Below are 20,096 nucleotides of genomic sequence, written 5' to 3'. Positions count from 1 at the left end.
TAAATGGAGAATGTTGAAAACGTTTGCTTATCCGAGACTTTATTTCTTGCAAAATCAAGTTAGCAAATTGATTGCCTGTAGCATTCTTATATATATATATATATATATATATATATATATATATATATATATATATATACGTTACGTAGTATTACTAATATTGGAATTCAGTTTATTTTTAAACTAAATCTTGAACGAAACATTTTATTGTACACTTATCATTTATATTTGCGCAGGAAATCACTTAATTCAGAGCTAATTACCAAAAAGAGATTTTTGTTTGATAAATATTTGTACAGTGATTCAAAGACTTGCATTGTAATGATTAAACTGCAAAACTTTATGCAGAATGAAAGTCGCGTAAATTAATTCTAAGAAACTTATGCCTGGTGAAAATGTCTTCTATCTCTTGATTATTTTAATAAGTTGTACGTACTATAAAATATTCTCAAATTCTTTTAATGCCTTTGCAGTTTTGTATTCGACTTAATTATTTTTGTCGTAAATGCATAAATAACGCGAACTAGTAATGATGTTTTAATTATCATTATGTATCTGTTTATTTCTCTAGCGGTTATTACTTCCGCTGAATGTACAAGGAAATTCGGCGACAAGGAAATTGATAACAAAAAATATCACACTTCAAAAATTTAGTATATAATGGTCATTCGTCGCTTTTATCTTGAATAGGCACAGCAGTTGCTTTCAGTTCAGTTCGAAACGATTGACAAGGGAATTAATATATTTGATCGAACATGAAACTTTTCGTTGTTTTTTGTATCTTCGTTACGATCGCCTACGTGTGCGCAGAAAGAGATCCACGAGAAGCCCTCGATGACATGACTGAATGGATAAGTGAGTAACAGAACAACATTGCTACATCAATGAAAAAATTAATTTCTACGATAGTACCATTGCTTTTATGACCGTTAACAAAAATCAATTGGCTTGTAGTAGAAATTGAGATATTTCGGAGAACAGAAATTCTGTGGACGTAACTGAATATGCAGAACTAAATTCTTTATAAAACTTTAGTAACGTGTATATTTCTTTTCTCAATCGTAACTTTGAAGAAAATTTCAAGAAATTTCAAATTCCAATAGAGAATTTACAGTACCTTGCATATGAACAGAAGAAAGGTTCATTTTTAAGATAAAATTGCGTTTCGGGCATAACGCAGCGTTGAACATTATTCTTATGATATAATCGATATAATAACCGGTACGATCAAATCGACATATTGATTCTCTTTGTTAAGAATACAGCATAATTATTTAAATATGATAGAAACCGAGAAATTCGTTTCGGAGGGTATTCTGAAGCACGCTGTTGGGAACGGCGACATGACAGGACCTGTCGGTGCACGGGAAGCACATAGCCGACAACGCAGAAATGTGTGCCAGAGAAATTGGTTTCTGAGAATGCTCTACGGGGATAATTTTGCTTGCAAAGCCAACTGCTTGGATGACAAATCATACGGTACTACATGGCGAGGTGGTAAATGCTTGAATCGAAGATGTGTCTGTTACTGAACGTTTCGTTGAAATAGCTCCCCGATATTATCAAAAATCCCAGCTATTCCAGTAGATGTTTCCTATAACTGTTCACATCCTTGATATTTATTTTCGACGAAAGAAGTGTGTACCTAATACAATAAACAATTTGCAGTTGTAGTTGTTTTAAATATTCTGCATAACATATGTCCTTTGTAGCTGTTACTATCATTTCCGAAAATAATATCTTTTGCATGTTCTGACTTGACGAATGTTTACGAACCTTGGCAGATGCGAGTCTTACTTTTCGATTTTTGGTATTTTGTTTAGTTAATTGCAACTGTCTTGTAACTATTCCTGCATTGATTTGCATATCGTCGTTTAAATTCATTTCTGCTGTGATGTCAGTTGCGAAACAAATACGATCCTTCCAACGCGAACGCTCGATGCAACGATTCATTTCTTCGGTTGGATTTTGTCGTCTGCACTAGGTTTTCAGTTGATCAGAATAAAAGCTAGTCTTTAAAAATATGTACCATGTTTTTTCAAGATCTGTTAACAACAGTAGTTGGTACTTCTTTTGATTATGTAGTCCTACGACTTGTTCCCTTTTGTTAAGTAATAAGTTGCATAATTTATCCTTACTTTTATGCTCGATTTATGAACTTGAATCAACCAAAAGCAGATTAAGCACTATGTTTTCAGCAGATTAAAAAACGAAACAAATTAAATAAATAAGCAACAGTGTTGCACGATAAGCGTTTAACTGAAATTAAAATCTGTCGCCTTAAATTTATAAACGCTATCGTTCGACTGGTATCAAGTATTGCGATTGCTTTAGAAACGTTTATTCGACGTAAACATGTGCTGTACGTAACTGGAAATAAAGTGTTCCCAGTTGTTTCGAGGCTTTTATAGTCCTTTATTAAGAATCAAATTGAGTCCCATGAAATTCTCTTATATCGAATACGAACGGTCTTTATTCGTTGAAGCATAACAAGAATCGTACGAACACGTATCAAAAGAGTTGGCCATGTTACGACATGGTCGTAATATGAAACGTTAAGGAAGCAGACGTGACTCCATAGATATGCAGAATAATATTTTTATGTACGAAACTCCGTGTTCCGTAGAATTAATTTGGAATTTCAAGGCGCCCGCTTACGGTGGAATAGTATTTTCTCCTCTCTAAATACAGCAATAATGTAACATGTATTGTTATCGTCGAATACAGTCGAGTTGATGGAATGAAAATATTTCCCTTCCATAAAGTAGTGGACATATACCCCTGACAACCAAGTAGTGGACAACACAACCCCTGACAATAAGTACTTGGCCAGAAGCAGTGGCAACGAATTAATTTTATAAAACGAAATTGTTTGCGCCTCAAATGCTATATATACGACAAAAATATAAATTGGACGTGTGTATATTGAGTAAATACGCGCCACATAATTCATGTTTTAGTTTATTTTCCTGAAAAGTACGGTGAAGAAAGAAAACGATACGAGGGAAAATGTATCCAATAACTGAAAAGAATTCTACTTATTTGTTCTAATTTTTGAATAAGTTATTGCGTTTTAAGAGTATTATCGTTACTCGCTTTACGGGGTAACTCTTAACCCCATCAAGAGTATTATCGTTATCTTTATTAAGCTTTCCTGTGTAATGATGATGTGTATGTATGCAGACTTCACATTTCGTATTAGCTTATGGAATGGATAGGAAGATCGGGTCGATAGTACTCATCGTACGAATCCAACTTCTTTGCCCATATTGTGCTTTCAACATGGAGTCCACGTGTAATCCAAGGACTGACCGAGAATCGACCGAATAAATTTTCATTTTCCCGCTTATTCACCTGTCTGACGGCCGGAGATAACAAAGTTAAATTAAGTACGCGAGTACGGATCTACTTTCCGCTTCTCCCCAGTGCAACCTTCCTTTTACCACTACCCAGTTAAGATCATCTATTCCCTTGTTATGCTTCCACGATTTTGCGTTGCCAGACCTCTAATGATACTTTAAACTAACAGCACAGTGTCCGACAGAATTTAAAAAGTCGCAATATCTATTAGAATTCCGGATGATTCGGGTCTCTATGGATATATTTTTTGACATCATTATATGCAAATCAACATCGATAGCCTTGAAAAATCTACTTTTTGTACCATATTCGTTTCTTGGTCAAATTTCATGTAAAATGTTTTTGTAATATTGCTATTGAAGGAGATATTTAAGTGGCAATGTTTAGCTGCACCATCCTGTACATCTGTAACCAGCCACATTATTGATATTTCATGGTGAAAGAAAAGTGTAATTAGTACTATAAACAATTTTCAGGCGAATTTGTGGTTATGATGTTTGTTTCTTTTGTGCATTGTTCGTCACATTGTGCAACATTGTGGTTAATTAAATGTATACTGCTTTCAGTGTGCAACTTGCCGCACATGAATTCCTTGACAGAAAAAATATCACTTGCGACATTTACTTACCATGTAAAGGACAAGAATTTTGTTCACGATTATTTTTTACCAGAAATCAAGATCACCGATATTATTTTCTTTTTGGAACTCTATATATTTTTTGACGTTCTTGTTGAACATTATAAATCAAATTCAACAACCTTAATCAAATTATTAGGGCACTCTTAACGATGAATTTCTATTAAAAAAATTTCAATTACGATAAATTATAAATTTAAGCTTAACAGATTTTTATAATAGATTAAATAATAATTTTAAATTATAATAGATTTCTAGTAAAAATCTAAATTGTAATTTCAGATAGGAGTGAAATTAATAGTAGTAGATTCCTACATAAAATTTAATTACAAAGAATTTTTATCATAAATTTGAATTATAATAAATTAATTATAAGAGATTTAAATTAATTGATTCTAAATAGGAGTGATGTCAATTATAACGAATTTTCATTATAATTTTGTGTGAATTATAATATATTTTTAATAAAAGTTTAAATTTTAGTAGATCTTTGGAAAACAATTGAAATTACTCAAAGAGAAATATAACATTTTTTCAGTATCACTATTATCAAGATTATATACAGTACACGAAGTATTATTTCACAACTTATGGACTTTACACACTTTCACAAGTATGGACTTTATAACATGTACTACGAACGATCGATGTAAGAAATGAAGTTTTTGAGTTTTTTGCTAGAAAGACTACGTATGTATGCACATGATTCAGTATGGTATACGAAGAACCACTCAATTTTTGGGAAAATATTTTTTTTGTGTCCTTACTCGCTTTCGGGTTAGTACTTTGGGGATCGAAGTTTGAAGGGTGGTTTTATCCCTCCAAATTGACTTCACGCAGCTAACAAAAATATGTATGTATTATTGTTAGCTGTTCTACAAGTCTATACAGTTTCATCAAAATCAGAGTCTGACAGTTCGTGACCTTTACTTGTAAGACAACTGAACCCACTTTCGATTATTATGTACTCTTCTTCGCAGGCGCATGCATTTGTGATTCGACTCCTACAGAAGTTATAATTAGACTGCGGATTTTTATCCAAAATAAAGATTATCTCTATTAATTGTAAGATACAGGATCTACCTAGATATTTAATTTTGTTTTTAATAATCAGCCGAAAATAATGTAACAGCATTTTGAAATTTTTTAAATATTTATTGTCTTGTATCTAGTCTCCACATTTTTTCATAAATGCATAAAACCAGTAGTCTAGTTATAATAATATTTCTTCGAAAAATATTACTAGTAAATCGTAAATTTCGCTAACAAGGAAAATTCGATAGCTCAAAACATTCGATTCTTCGCTACACCTTGATTAGGTTATGTAAGTATCAAATAATTGTCTCTTTATCATATTGTGTTCTCATGTTCGAAAAACCGTGAAATATTTAAATTAAATATTTAATCTTATTTGGATTAAAAATTTTTAACAATTTCATTCGGTCTTTGTACATAGCATTCAAAAACATCCAATTTTTATTTTAACAATTTTTTATAGTCACTTCTATTGTTTTCTACGCTTTTTAAGATGTGGAAAAAGGAAAGAAATCTCAAAGAAGCACTTTAAATCGCGTTGGTAAAGAGATCAAATAATTATTTCAAGGTTTCTCCAAATTGATAAAGTTTTTATACGTCAAAATATTTAGCTCACCTGTACTTTATTCTATGAAGGAGTACCGTTTAAGTTTCCATTCGAAAGAAATGACAATTTATTTTCTTCCATAAATTGTAAAATGTCGCTTTTAAGTGCAGAATATGAATTTCGAATTTAATTTTTGAATTAATGATAATTACAATCGCGCAGAAATAGATTTACGAAATTAATCTGAAATTCGCATGTGCGCACATCGGCTGGAGATCACGGAAACGTTCATATTACGCTAACAGTTATTGCGTACGTTTAACGTTTCATATCCATTCTGCATGAAGCTGCAGGCTGTTTGATGGGATGACACGTCATAATCACTTACTTAGTCACTTCAATGAAATTCTAACGACACAATTCGCTCGTACAAGGACGTTTTAAGGAATTCGTTCGCATAATAATATTTCTTTATACGTTTAGAGGTCGATGTTGCTGCAAAAAGATTCTGATATATAGTTGTTCCTTACATCGTTTCATTTTGGATATCACAACACTCGTAAAAATAATAAGAAATCTCGATAATTATAAGGATAGAAGCTTGGTTTTGTATTTATTTTACAAAACAATATATTTCTAGCTTCATGTTTTCTACATTTTTATATCAGCAACACTATATGTGAAATAACCATTTATTTGTAATCAACACCTTCAGAAATTAAAGCGTAACGGAAGAAATGTACAACTTAAACAAAGACATCAAAGTCTCATGTAGACAAACCTCTAAGATATTATTAATAAAAAATAGTATGTCACAAGGTACAGTTAAAAACATTTGAGATTTCTTACATAATTCTGGATTAACTCTGTCGTAAAATGTCTTACGTAAAATTGCATTTATCATCAATAATATTATTTCACATACATTTTCTGTAATACTGTCTTTATGTGTTCTTGCTGTACAAAGATCTGCATCCTCACACTAGAATATAAACTTCTCTGTAAATTATTTTACTGACACAGTTTTCAATTTATTTTTTATTCTCTTTACTTTTTCTCAAAAAATTTCTAATAAATAAAACATAATTAAATGTGTTCCCAGTACGAGAGTGTATATTACTAATCCTCCGAAACGTGAATGTGTAATATAAAAATTTATCGACAAAGCGCTTTTAGTACTCGACAATGGCCACGAGATGTTGGTAACTGCACAGAAAAACACAACGAACAGTGTCGAACAAGTGGAAGGAGGGCATACGATACAAAAACTCTGATCATATTTAGTTGTTCAGCTTCAGTATCGCTTTGTGCCTCCGAGCTTTATTTCACGACAAAAAGAATATTATTTTTCCGTTATTTATTTTTACGTAAAATTGATACACGTCAGCACAAAAAATGATATTTACATCTAATTATGTGTTTACAGTTGATAAAAACACTTTCTCATTATTGGATTAATATTTAATTTCTCCAAGAACGTATATTATATAGAGTAGCTGATCCTTTTATTACTATATTGAGCATTATTTTTGCATTATTTTTACATGGACTGTAATATACGCTCTTACATTTCCATGTATTTACACACATTTAATTAACATTTTACGAATTCGTCAAATTATCATTAAACTGTAGAGTTTTGTGCGAAATACAAACTGTCTGCACCAATTGCAAGATATACTGTGCAAGACTCGTTAATAATTTTAATGAGTTGCCGGGAATGCAACAGTATTTATGGATTCTTTAATTGTCTACCGATCCGCGTTTGAACCATCCATTTCTGTTATAAATGCATAAAATTTGCAGCCTAGTTATTCTTTTTAAAATGACAAAATCCCGTTAATACATTATGGTTCTGCAAGATTTATCGCGCTGCGTTTCCAACCAGCAATAGTGAGCTAAATATGCCAAGACGAAATCGCAACATTAGCATACATACATACATACATAGCTCTTTTCATAATACATGAGGATACTTTTGGAGGGTCAATTCTACGTACTGAATAGACGAAGGAAGTTTCTACGTTCGATATGATTGAAATATTTAGTCACAATATTTTCCACACCACGCAAGAAGCCGCAGAAACCGCTACCGAAGAGCAACAACCTAAAATACATTTCCAAGCCTGCAGCTTGGCTTTGATCTCCAACCCCACCCACTATTTCACACATAAAGGTCAAGATACACCTACAAGGGATCGTTTGAAAAACTTTCCTCTCTTTGTAATAAGTTTTCAAAGTGTATCTTTCTTTGTCGTGTAATATTATACGAAGGTTCTGTCTTTTCGTAGAACAAAACAATGTAAAACCATAAAATTACGTAGACGAAGAAGCAGAAGTGTTCTACCGGGAAAGGTAAACTTTTCAAATAATCTTTTGAGCTGAAACCTCGCGTACTCTTCTCCTGCTAAATATTAGTGAGTCAGCAGGTTAAAATATGCGTTTCTTGAGTGGTAGGAAGAACAATCTGAACGAAACAATAATGAAAGTTTTTCACAAGCTTTTAAGTTTAATAAAGTATAAACATTGTGTATAATTGCAAAACATGTTATTAGGTTACTGGAAAATTAATTAACAATCGAAGGAAACCGTATATATCATTTTCAACTGGCTATTGATCAATTATGTATAAATTTAATGCTCTCTATTACACTATTCGAAAATATTTCACCAAGTTGCTGGATTTAGTGCAAACAGGAAACACATGATATCTTCGTAAATTTAAAATAATACAAATCACCAACCATTAATTTTTCGATTGTGGCGCGGAGCGGTTACGCGTTAGTTTACACAAAATTCGCTGCATAGTTATCGATTTTTCTTCGGACTTGTAAAATTTCAGCTCCTCGATCCGATGCTTTACAGGGCACTGAATGTTGAAGTTTTGGAAAATGGCACGGGCCGAGCCAACACGCAACCTTTCACCCTCGACATCTCCGTTCCGTGTCGCCAATGAACTTTCCTCGACGATCATTCTCAAGCTAACGTTTCGATACGTTTTGTACAAGCTGAGTCGTTCAACTGTGCCACCTAAATTCACTCCTGCACCATTTATTAATATTTTGACAGTCAGCTGTTTTACCGAAGTATGAAGAGGCTACCTTGAACTACCGTGTCACGATGTGCACTGTTCGATATTTTTGACCAATTTCAATGAACTCTCAAAGAGAATTCACGATTGAAAAGTGTCAGTTGAATTTCCACGGGTTCTGTCACAAGAATCATTCAGACTGGATACGAAACGCTTGAATCTGTTTTATTGCGCGCGATTTTACAGAGCAATGACGTCACAGATCCTACCCTGTCAGCCATAATATCTTGCAACAGCTCGTTTGAAGGTTTTTAAACATTTTCGCTGCCTGCACCTTCGCTGTCACTTCGCTCTGACGCATCGAAAATCCTTCTTGTTACATATTTTTCAAGTCCTGCAATTCTCTTCTCGACGTAGCACACACGCTCCACTGTAATCTGGTCTGACGCACAAGAGTTTCATCCACAAAAGCCACTGTGGTATCGTACAAGTCAAAGCACTAGGTGAACTAGCACTGGTTACTTTGTGTACTTTATTTTCGAGTTCCATTTCCCCGCAGCTTTTTCCCTTCCGGATGTCCATATTTTTTCCGCCGCCGACATCCCAGCTCTGTCGTCTGTGTTCTCCGTCCGCAGCGACACTCACGCATTTCTATTCTACAAGAATGACAAATTCCCCCATTCCTCGCAGCAGCAACAGGAATGCTCCAGAATATTTACGTTATTACGCAGGCGGGATTCCGCACACCCCATTTTCGGAATTCTGAAAATGTTCCAGCAAAATTTTCGCTTTATGAACCGTACGATAAATTTTTCGAAGATTAAATTTGAATTACAGAAGACCAAGTTTAATTCGATTCGAGCGAATTTCTCTAATTCCGGGGATCCTAACTGTTATAACCAAAACGAGAAAGAATTGAAGTATAACTATGAAATTTTGTTTACCAATAACCATTATATAAATGACAGAAATAGTTTTTGGTTGTGAATAATCATCACGGATAACCAGAGTTATAAATTGATTGCAAATAACCATTATCGACGAAAATTTTTGGTTACATTGTTATTTAATATTTTTATTTCTCTCTCTATTCTGGGTTTTTAATACAAATTCAGTGGAATTCAGTAATTTAATTGGTGTTATTTTGTAGGGTAAAGTCTTAACATTAATATGCAAGAAAAATTAGCTGCTACTAGGTGCTACTGCAGCAGTGGTTTTTCAAGGTATTGTTATAATTATTGACGCCACTTTACAACGCCGGAAATAAGTTTTTTTCAAAATTCATTTATATCCTATATTGAACATTTATTCTTCTATATGTAATATTCGTATTTTATAACTATATTATTATTTATAAATGTCAGTAAAAAAATAATTTTATTAAATGTTCCGTGTTAATAAAATAATACATAATTGTAAAATTAAAAAATTAGTTTATAATTGGTCGCTAATTTGTTCCGAATTAGTTATTAATTAATTTTCATTAGTTGCAAATCAGTTATTAATGGTGGTCAAACTGATTTTCGAACATCTATATTTAATTGTTGTATTCTATAATTACATTTTTATGTATAAATGTTGTTAGAAGATGAATTTTATTATTTACTCTGTGCTAATAAGATAACATAAGAAAAATCACATAAGTAATAAGACAAAGTAGGAGATCAATATCAATATATTTTACCGCTATTGGGTGCTTTCTGCCTCAGTACGACGGATGAATGACGCCATTGAGTTGGGAAAAAAATGTTGAAGGATATAAACGAATGGTTTCAGGTCTATATTTGCGAGGACGTGTGTATAACCGAACAAAAGAGCAATTAAATGAGCTTGCTGATCCATACAATACAGAGAGAAATACTCGGCGAATAATAACAATTTAAAACAAGGGTTCGAAAAACCACACCGCGAATATTAAAGCGTTAGCAGTGTCGTGCGTGCACACCGGTTAACTGACATAAATAACCTGACTGCAACGGATGTAATCATGCCATAGATAACAGTGACAGAGACATTAATTCGAAAACGACGCAAAACTATATATTTTTTAACGATATTTCGTATACATATATATTTGATTACGAGAAGTTTTTAAACGCGAAGTGGGACGTACCGATAAATTAAATTGTCCAAATTGGTGAACCAGATTGGACGTATAATGCATCGTACATCACAAAAGATTCCATTAACCTCCTAAGTAGGGCAAACATTCTTGCGAGTCATCTATCGACCAAGAATACTATTTCATTGAAACATGCATAAAGTGTTGGAAAATAAGAAAATATATTCTCTACCAACTCCGCTATATGTTTAACAAGATGAAAACAAATCGTACTAAAACTCGTCTGAGGATAGGGAATTCTAACTAATCAGTACCTACTTGCGAGAACTGATAAAATACTTTGTAACAACTGTAATACTGAGCTTATGATCAAATACCTTGTGTAATAGATTGCCCATCGAACAACAATATCAGAAAATAAGTAAAAAATTACCAATATCATCATAGTATGTGTGGGCAGCTACAAACACACAGTAGAAATGTCTCATTTAGAAAAAACCAAATTGTTTAGCGAAATTATGTATATAGTAACTTGGAAAACCTAGAATTAAGACGATACTGTCGATGCCAGAGTGTTAAATGTAGATAATCTAACGTAGAAACTGTTGTATACAATTACAACCACATGTAACCCCACAGTTATTAAAAAGAGCCACAATTGTTATTAAACAGATGCGACAATAAATGACTAAATAAAAACGATTTTTTAAAATAAAAGACAATCGTTCCGCAGGGTCTTCGATGTGTCAGTAATAAGATAATTGACCAGATTATTTTCTGAACATTAAAGGATAAATGTCAAGACAATTTGTTAAATAGATTGATCCATGATCCACGATCCGGAAACGGCGGACATGATGTGAAATGAAGAAGAAAAGCTGTCCACCAGCAGGCACAAACGAGCTTCCACAGTTCTCATTGAAAGTTTTCATTGCTTTGACGGCTGCTATAAACTCATAAAGTAGTAGACGTTTCTTTGAACGCCCTGTATATACCCGTAGAACTTTAATAACTGATATTCGTGGAAGCTGGTCTCTCCGTGCCGTAAAGCACGGCGTGTGAGTTTTTATTTTGTTCGCAATGTTCCTCGAACTACTCCAACACTTCTGTTTATCACTTCCCGCACTGCTTTATAGAATAAGGAGATAGTTTCATTTACGCCTATACAATACTGGAAACTATGTTTAAACCGTCGGAAAGTTGTTCAAATTTGTTACGGAATTCCTTGTTCCTGGAGTCCTTATTTTTGAAGGAGCTACACGAGAGGTTTCGCGTCGCACGATCCTCCTTTGCATTAATTCTCGTCCCTGTTTATCACGTTTTCGTGTTGAAATCGAGAAACGGCGAACGATACAGTATCGTCGTTATAGATTCAAATGATAATGATTTTTATATTTCACTTTGCATTTAACGAGACGTACGGTGGCACACGAAATTCGAACTATTTTTAAACGATGTAATTTTTTACAAATTGAACCAAAGGAATTTTTGTGAAATATTAGAAATACAATTTTAATTAGCTGAAATTATTAAAAATATAAAAATCATGCTTTTTCACTTTTATCTTGAGCCTGAAATGAAAACTTGAAGAATGTGTTTTCCAAACAAGTATATCGAGTTGTATCATTAAACTGTAAATCTTTACATAGAACGAAAAGATCTCAGACATTTATCAAGAATCGTGTTTAAGCTCTGAATTGTTAAACTAATTTCCAGCGGAAAACATTCTACCATTGTAATTGTGTTTAAAAGTTTGAAATGCGAAATCATTTCACTTTCCAAATGTGAAAAAGATGACAATGTTGAACACATAAATGTGCTCTTTAACGTGATCCCTAAAAAAACGATCGGCTTAATAAACGGTGACTTTGATATTTATGGTACCTTTAATTTTCGAGTTCAAACGAGTTAATTAAGAAAAGTTATTGGTACTTCGAAGCCTCGTATCAAAAGTATGTTACGATCTTTGTGGGCTGCACCGACTTCGTCGTGATATGTATAACAGACATCTATAAGAAGTAATGAACATCCAATGAATCATTTATTTTCTAGATTTCCCAAATCCATAATTTTTATTCAAATGTTCACTTTGCAAACAAACAAAGAAATATTAGATATGAAAACAAATCCCGGATTAAATTATCATTTCCGGATGACAGAGTATTCATACTGAATACTTAAAATGTGAGTTACGTATTCAAAATGGCTGAAACCAGAAACTGTATGCTGGAAACCAGAGTTGGAGAAACTTTTATTCGGATGACGGATAAGAGATAAAGATAATAAAATAAAATTTTATTTGACGCTTTCGTATAAATATGCAATCGAATCAAAATTGATTTAGATATAAATCTATCCGAATAAAATTTCATTCGAGTAACAATTCATTCGAATAAGAATTTATTCGTACAGGGATTCGTACGAAAAATGATCGATTTGAATAAAAATGACAGAATATAAAGTGATTTATCACAGTTTATCGACTTATTTCTTCCATACTCCTTTATACAATTACATATCTTCTTTGAAATGCTGCATAGGAATTATTATTATCATCGATAAATAATAATTCTTATAAAATTACGTAAAACAAACACATTCAACACAATTCCTATTATAATTCGAATAACTTTATAATCTTCATTCGAATAATGTATTCCAATAAAAAATTATTCAAATAAATAGATATAGATATTTATGACGAATAATGCTTAATTAATGACTAAAAAAATATTTATTCGGATAATTGTCTTACATAAATATTAATTCGAAACTCTGCTGGAAATAAAACCGAGATGCAGAAAGTAATTGCGATTTTCCGTAACCGTAATATTTGACATCCCCGAAACCATTTGAGCCGAATACATTTTTACAGGAATTAATTATTTAGGACGCCGGCGGAAGTCGTCAAGGGAGAACTCAGTGAATCCAAAAATTCCTCATCATTCGAAGCGTTATGATTGGCGCTCGCGTGAACATTCTGTTACGCGTCGTTTCACGTGTAGTACAATTATAGGCACCGGGAGCAATCGATAGAGGACAAACGTTACAAAACACGATCATTTAATAACCCATTTAATGAAATTGTCGAGATCCATTTTTAACGAACCAGCAACTGCTTTCCGCTTACGTTCACAGAGGAGGCGTACATTTTATATCGGATACCGATCGAGTATTTGCGATATGTAGGAAATTTTATTTCGTTGTGTAACATTTCGCCGGAGAGAAATAACTCATGATAATGGCGCAAGGATGCCTCGTTCACAATGAAACGTGACACAACCAAAACACGGGCGAAAAAACTACTCCTGTAAATATCAGTTATCAGTTTTGTGGCAAAATAAACGTACAAGGTTTTCCGCAATAGGAAATGTTTCTACTTTAATGAATTTGCCACCGAACAAGAGAAAAATAATTCCTTTGTGTATTAATGTCAACGGCTTTTTCTCTCGCTCTTTTTATCATGGTCAATAAAAGAAGATGTTTCTTTGTAGTCAAGTAACATGTACATGTAATGACACCCGTGTATATTCAAACAAATATTTTTGCTACAAACTTGGTTTCTTTCGTGTTTTTATCGATTGAAACCCAACATTTTCCTTGCGTCACGCTGATGCACATTTACGTTGTATTAGAAAGTACTTGTGGCTACAGCAACGAAATCTTTTCTTAAAAAAAGCTGTACCATTGTGCAGGAATCCTCCAAAACTTTGATACAATTTTAAGCACCATGCCTCTTATTTCTCAATTCTACACAATTATCCAGTATATATGAATAAAAATTGTTAACTTTTCCTGAACTCTTGACATATAAAAATCCGTAAATACGAGTCGTGTGAATCAATTTATGGCTACAAAAATTGCATAAAAATTGCATTGCATCATTTCGAAACACTTACAAAACTCTGAAACTCTCAACACGTAAAAACTAAAAATTATCTCACAATTCACTATAGATCGATAACTTCTAAAAGCCTTATTATACATATCGATGTAAGAAACATGATTATCCGGATTTTCTCAACGCGATGATAAAAATATAAACTCGCGTAAACATCCTCCGGATACGGTTACAATACAATTTCAACAGACTTGGAAATATCTCCGTGCGATCGACATAAACGAAAAATACTGCGCGCCGGAGCAAATGAAAGATTCCGTGCCTGGAAGATATTCAATCGCGCAGAGGGCAAAGGATATTTCAGAAAATCGGCAACGAACGAGCGGATTTACGAGATAGAATTTCAGGAAAATTTACGCTCCAACTTATTTAAATGACTGGACGTATCACAGGAAGTGGATTGCTGTGCGATCGATACGCAGTTCCGCGATTGTTACGAGGATCCTAACTGAATTTTAAAGAAAAAGCAGAAACGAAATTAAACGTCCGGGTAATCGATTGCAGGAAAGTAAAATAGATTTATCGAGTCTCGTTTTCCTCTTCTATCAGTTACACTCATTTTTTGCCGCCTTCGTTGCATTATGGAACGAACGATGTTAACCCGCCAGTTGGAAATTGGAATTTCAGGCTCGATGACTTTACGAGATTAGACTCCAACTCGTTCTGTTTTATTTAACATTACCGGTGTCAGACGTTACAATTTATAGAAACAACCTGGCTTTAAATATTATTTCCTACGTACTCACTTTTTTATCGCGTAGGGCTAAGCTGTTTAACATGAGACGCATGCATTTTTAAATCATAGTTTTTGATTAAGAATTCTTTGATTAAAAATACTTTGTTCAAAAACTAATATATGTATTATTTTGCAATCTACTGGGAAATACAGAAAACAAAATTCTACTTCTTCGTAATAAAGGAAAAGCTAATTATATGCAAATTTACAGATATGCAAAATGAGACCTAGTTTGACATTCTTTTTGTCATTCTCACACGTTGGGCATATAAAATAGTAAATCTGAAATTCTATTGAGTTCACTGTACAGATATTTGCAATGTAATCGAACTTCTTCGAAAATTTTCACGACGTATTTTACAAATATGGTTGCCCACGATGCACAGTGGTCGATTCTCTTAGAAAATGGGATTCAAATTTTTAAGAAATTGTTTTGCGAGTGGATAGTTGTTCTATAGTATAATTTATTATTGTCTAATATGTATAAATGGCAAATTTTATGCGTTTATTTTTACCAATAACTGAAAACATTGAAATAGTTCAAAATTATTTAAATTTTGAGAACTACTATCAAAATGAGCATGCTCCTGATTTTTTTTAAACTGGAAATATGGTTTCAAAGTAGAGTGCGGATCTTTGTGCAAATTCTTATCTTCATTAACAATTTGTCAAATATCTAAAGAAGGGAAACATTTCTTACATTGACCAGAACGTTCTTTATGGTGAACATAGAATAATGATACCATTTAATTTCAACAGTGCATACTATAGAGATTTTCTTGTATTTTACAAGCACATGGGTGCATGCGGCATAAATGCATAAAAACCCGCAGTCTAGTGATAAAATGTTAGTATGAAACTGATAAATCACAATATCGTGAAGTGAAAATTCAAAACATTTCACCTCGAATTCGAAAGTATTTCATAATTGATTTTCATATTAATGTCAACGACTTCCTTGCGATACATATTTGGAATTGTTAACGCAATATCGAGTAATTGAACTTTCCTGCGTAACTGAAAAAGATTTCAGTAGATGTATGTATATATGTAATACAACATCCGACCTGAAATACGAGTCAACTCTCAGAATTTCTTTTCCTTTCGATTTGTATCGTTTCGAGTATGATGCTCATTAAAAGCAAGCTCCACCTAATGTCATATTGTATATATATCGAAATAATGCTGACATCGTAAATGCAATGGTGTAAATCACGTTCTACAGACCTGTCGAGGGTCTCTCTCTTTGTTATTTTTGTCGTTGCTCTGCTTGCTAACGAAAACTGGATTGTTTTGAGTACAAACGCGACGGTTAAAGAAGAAAGAAACTCGAGGATATGAAATTATGACGAGTAAAAGGAGTGCGCAATTATAGTGGTTTCTTTACCAGTTGAACCTAGTTCGTTACATGGTTTCGCAGCGAGAACACATTAATTTTATGTTTACGTTATCTAAACAATAACACATTCAACGCCACATGCCGAAGTTTCACAATATTTAATTAATTTAGACTTGCGGAATTTTGCATTTATTGCACGAACGATTAGTCGCGATTCAAAACAATTTACAAATTATAATAGTGTAATAGTTCACGCATATATGTTCAATGTGTCAGTTAAAAAGTGAAAACGCAGGATAGAATATATTACAAAAAACATAATACAACATTGTAATTTATGAACAATCAATAACAATTGTTCGCTGGATATTTTCAGCGAAATAATGGATTATAAAATAACGACATCTGTAGACTGTAATTATAAAACGTTTTACGTGTTCCATCGTTTATTTCATACGGAAGACTTTTTATGAAGAATTGAATTTGCGAACTCATTTTCCAAAGTAGAAACGAGGCACATTAGCTGAATCGAGAGCTCGTTTCCTTTAAAAATTTTACACAGGTGTCGCGTTAGCATCAAATCCTCGTTTTAATTACATTTTATAAACTCCACCGAATTTATTCGAATTTATGAGGTGTTCTAGCCGATTCGAGAGTTCAAGTTCCTTAAAAATAATGCACACAGTACATCTGGAATAAGAGTAAAGAACCCGCGGTGGTAAACGCTCCTAATCAATAGCATTGCCTGTTTTTCGAGAGGAAAGAGCCGACATGCACCGTCAGTCATAATAACTGTCCACCCCACCACAATCATTCCGGATGATGACATTTTGATGTCCGCAGTAGGGTGGACAGTTATTGTCACTGTCGGTGTATTTCAGCCCCATTCTTTCGACAGACAAACCCATATGTCCTCCGAGAACTATGCCCGCGCGGAACATGGTTCCCAATATTTGCAAACGTACGAGTTTCTCTATACACATCAATAAATCTATATTTTTATCCACAGCGCGATCCCAACGATGTCCGCAATCAAATCGACGAAAAATCTATTGAAAACTGTGCTGTTTACACGACCGGAGGTCGGTCATTTGTGGAAAGATCGCGTACAACGCATGAAACTATGAATTTGCATAGCACAGTGTTCCAATTTATCCGCGAGTGGCGTGTACGCGAAGCGAAGACTGCAAAACGTACGCGCGAACGCTCCCCTAGTCCACGCTTTTTTTCTCTCACGGTCATTTCTTGAAACTCCGGATCACTTTCAGCTCCCTGATTGCCGTCATGAATATTCAAAGATGCTAAGTTACCAATTTTGGACTTCGTCCGCGCGAAGAGAGCAATTTTTAGACTCTCTTCGCGCTACGATCCCGTTCGTGGCAGCCGCGCGTTAATAAGAATATCTCTGCATTTCGACGCCGAAGTTAACGACACGTTCACTTTTCTTTCTACTCGATTTGTAAATTGTACTTTTAGTTCGAAACGTGTCTAGGGAAAATCCGTTTCCAATGGAATTCCATTGATTGCATACAGTTTTCCAATGAATACGCGAACATTCGAAACATCGTTTCATTTCATCCCGAATATTTTACATGCACCGATGGAAATTGATTTTGATTACGCATAACTGCGGAGAACTCAACCATCCCTGCTCTATGGTGACGCAAACGTAATTGGCTACAGTTATACCCGAACGATTCAACAGAACCGCGACGAAAAGTAAAAGTAGCCTCTTTAGCCTCATAGCAAGCGAGTAACCGGGAGCAAACGTTTCCTAAAATCCTCGTAGACAATGTTCACACGTTTCCAAGATCTTCCCCGAAGTTCCGCGAGAAAACCGCGGAGTGCGCATCTAATTAGCAGCATTGTTTACTGCGGCAACTTTAAACGTCAGCCCAAAACATCAGCCACTCCACTTTTGCTTCGTTTCCCGAACGTTGGGAGCCGCGAGTCTAATCTACCTATCCCCCTCCTCGGCGGCTGGATCGTTATCGATGAAGAGACTCGTTGAAAGTTGGATCGAAGGCGATCCCCGTCGCCGGGAAGGTATAGTAAAAGAATGGTGACTCACCGGGGTTGGTCGGTAACTCGGGAAGTGGACGTTGTCAGGTCGACGGTCTGAAAAGGGTAGCGATGGTAGCGGGTGCACCAGCAAGCCTGCGGTAGCCGGCGGTTCGGGCACAGTCACAGGAAATTGTTCGGTCTGCGGCTAAGTTTTACGTTGTTGCGAAGACCTCCGGAACTGGTTTCTTTCGCACCCTGTGCAGGCGCACTTGTTTGCATACCATTTAACGCCGCGCGGATGCGGACGGGGTTCAAGAACCTTCTGCGAGGACCGATTTCGGCGGGCACAGCAGAGAGAGACTCACTGACAGGACTCAGGCTAGAGAAGACATGCCAGGGGCGATCCGATCGTCTCGAACGATAGGGATGAAGGGGAACGAGGCTACCGCGGTGAGAGTCAAAGCGGTACTGCGAGGCTGGTCGCGACCCGGCGTCCCCTTCCACCATCGACCCGGAGCCCGGCGACCAACCGAAACCGAGGATTCTTAGACGTTTAAACTGCTTCCGTTGGATCCGGCAGCCGATGTCAGTTTTACGAGGGGGTGGATAGCACTGACGCCACTTTTGGCGGTCTCACGTGTTGCTTCCCCTGTAAACACCGATCATCTGGATTTCATTCAATTACTGGACAGCCAGACGACGTTTTTCGGGTTCTGCCCGGCCCGATGGACACCCTAACCAGAAATCAATCGTATCAATATAGCAGCCAGCCGGGTTGATTCCAGGCCTCTCTTTTTTTTCTTCGTCCTTTTTCATTCCAGGCGGCGAGCTTTGTAACTTTTATTCCGGCGCAGCACGCGTCCGTTGCCAGCGTCACATGTACGTGACAACGGCGATCTTGCTTTCTGCGTCAAGACCGGTGAATTTATCGTGCGCACGGTGTTGCTCGCGACCACGACGTATGGCGTGATATTAGGGGTCGTGGGCTGCACGTTGCTACGGTGATTTTTTTAGGACCCGTTGGGGAGTTTCAACGAATATTGTTGCTGTCAAGAGTATTGCTGAAACGGCAGTATATTGATCAATTAGATAGGTGCTGAATTATATTTTTTAGTCCATGTTTTTATGGACTTTGATTGGATATGATTTTATTAACCCTTTGCAGTCGAAGCTGGTTGAACTCGAAATCCAAAACACGATTTCTGATCTACAGTATTTCTATTTTATATAATTGATTGCGATTTATGCATATGAAATTGAGCCTATTGCAGCAAGTACAATGCAATTTTAAGTTTTTTAAATATATAAACGAGTCTGATGCTCTCAGAATGATTTTGAAAAATAGTATACCAATTTTTAGTGGCGCCTCAGAGTCGCCATTCGAGTGCAAAGGGTTAATTTGTGAAATACAGGAAAGCATTTAAATCGTCGGAAATTAATAGCA

General features: G+C 35.0%; 2 protein-coding genes across 3 annotated transcripts in view; one reads left to right on the top strand and one right to left on the bottom strand.

Moving 5' to 3' along the window:
- The window catches only part of LOC117219451 (uncharacterized), a 72,995-nt gene extending 53,856 nt beyond the window's left edge, over window positions 1–19,139 (bottom strand). For both annotated transcript variants that reach the window (XM_033468620.2, XM_033468621.2), the window contains exon 1: window positions 18,720–19,139. The gene's annotated coding sequence lies outside the window, so the exon portion shown is untranslated. The remainder of the gene's footprint in view (window positions 1–18,719) is intronic.
- Window positions 134–2,406, top strand: LOC117219459 (uncharacterized). Its single transcript, XM_033468631.2, has 2 exons — window positions 134–855; window positions 1,288–2,406. The coding sequence occupies exons 1-2, from the start codon at window positions 756–758 to the stop codon at window positions 1,530–1,532; spliced, it is 345 nt and encodes a 114-aa protein (XP_033324522.1). The 5' UTR covers window positions 134–755; the 3' UTR covers window positions 1,533–2,406.
- Window positions 19,140–20,096: the final 957 nt, after the last annotated feature.

This window comes from Megalopta genalis, chromosome 2, assembly GCF_051020955.1.
Source record: "Megalopta genalis isolate 19385.01 chromosome 2, iyMegGena1_principal, whole genome shotgun sequence".
NCBI classification, from domain to species: Eukaryota; Metazoa; Arthropoda; class Insecta; order Hymenoptera; family Halictidae; genus Megalopta; species Megalopta genalis.
Note: the sequence above shows the minus strand (reverse complement) of the source record. Positions and strands in the feature narration are given on the sequence as shown.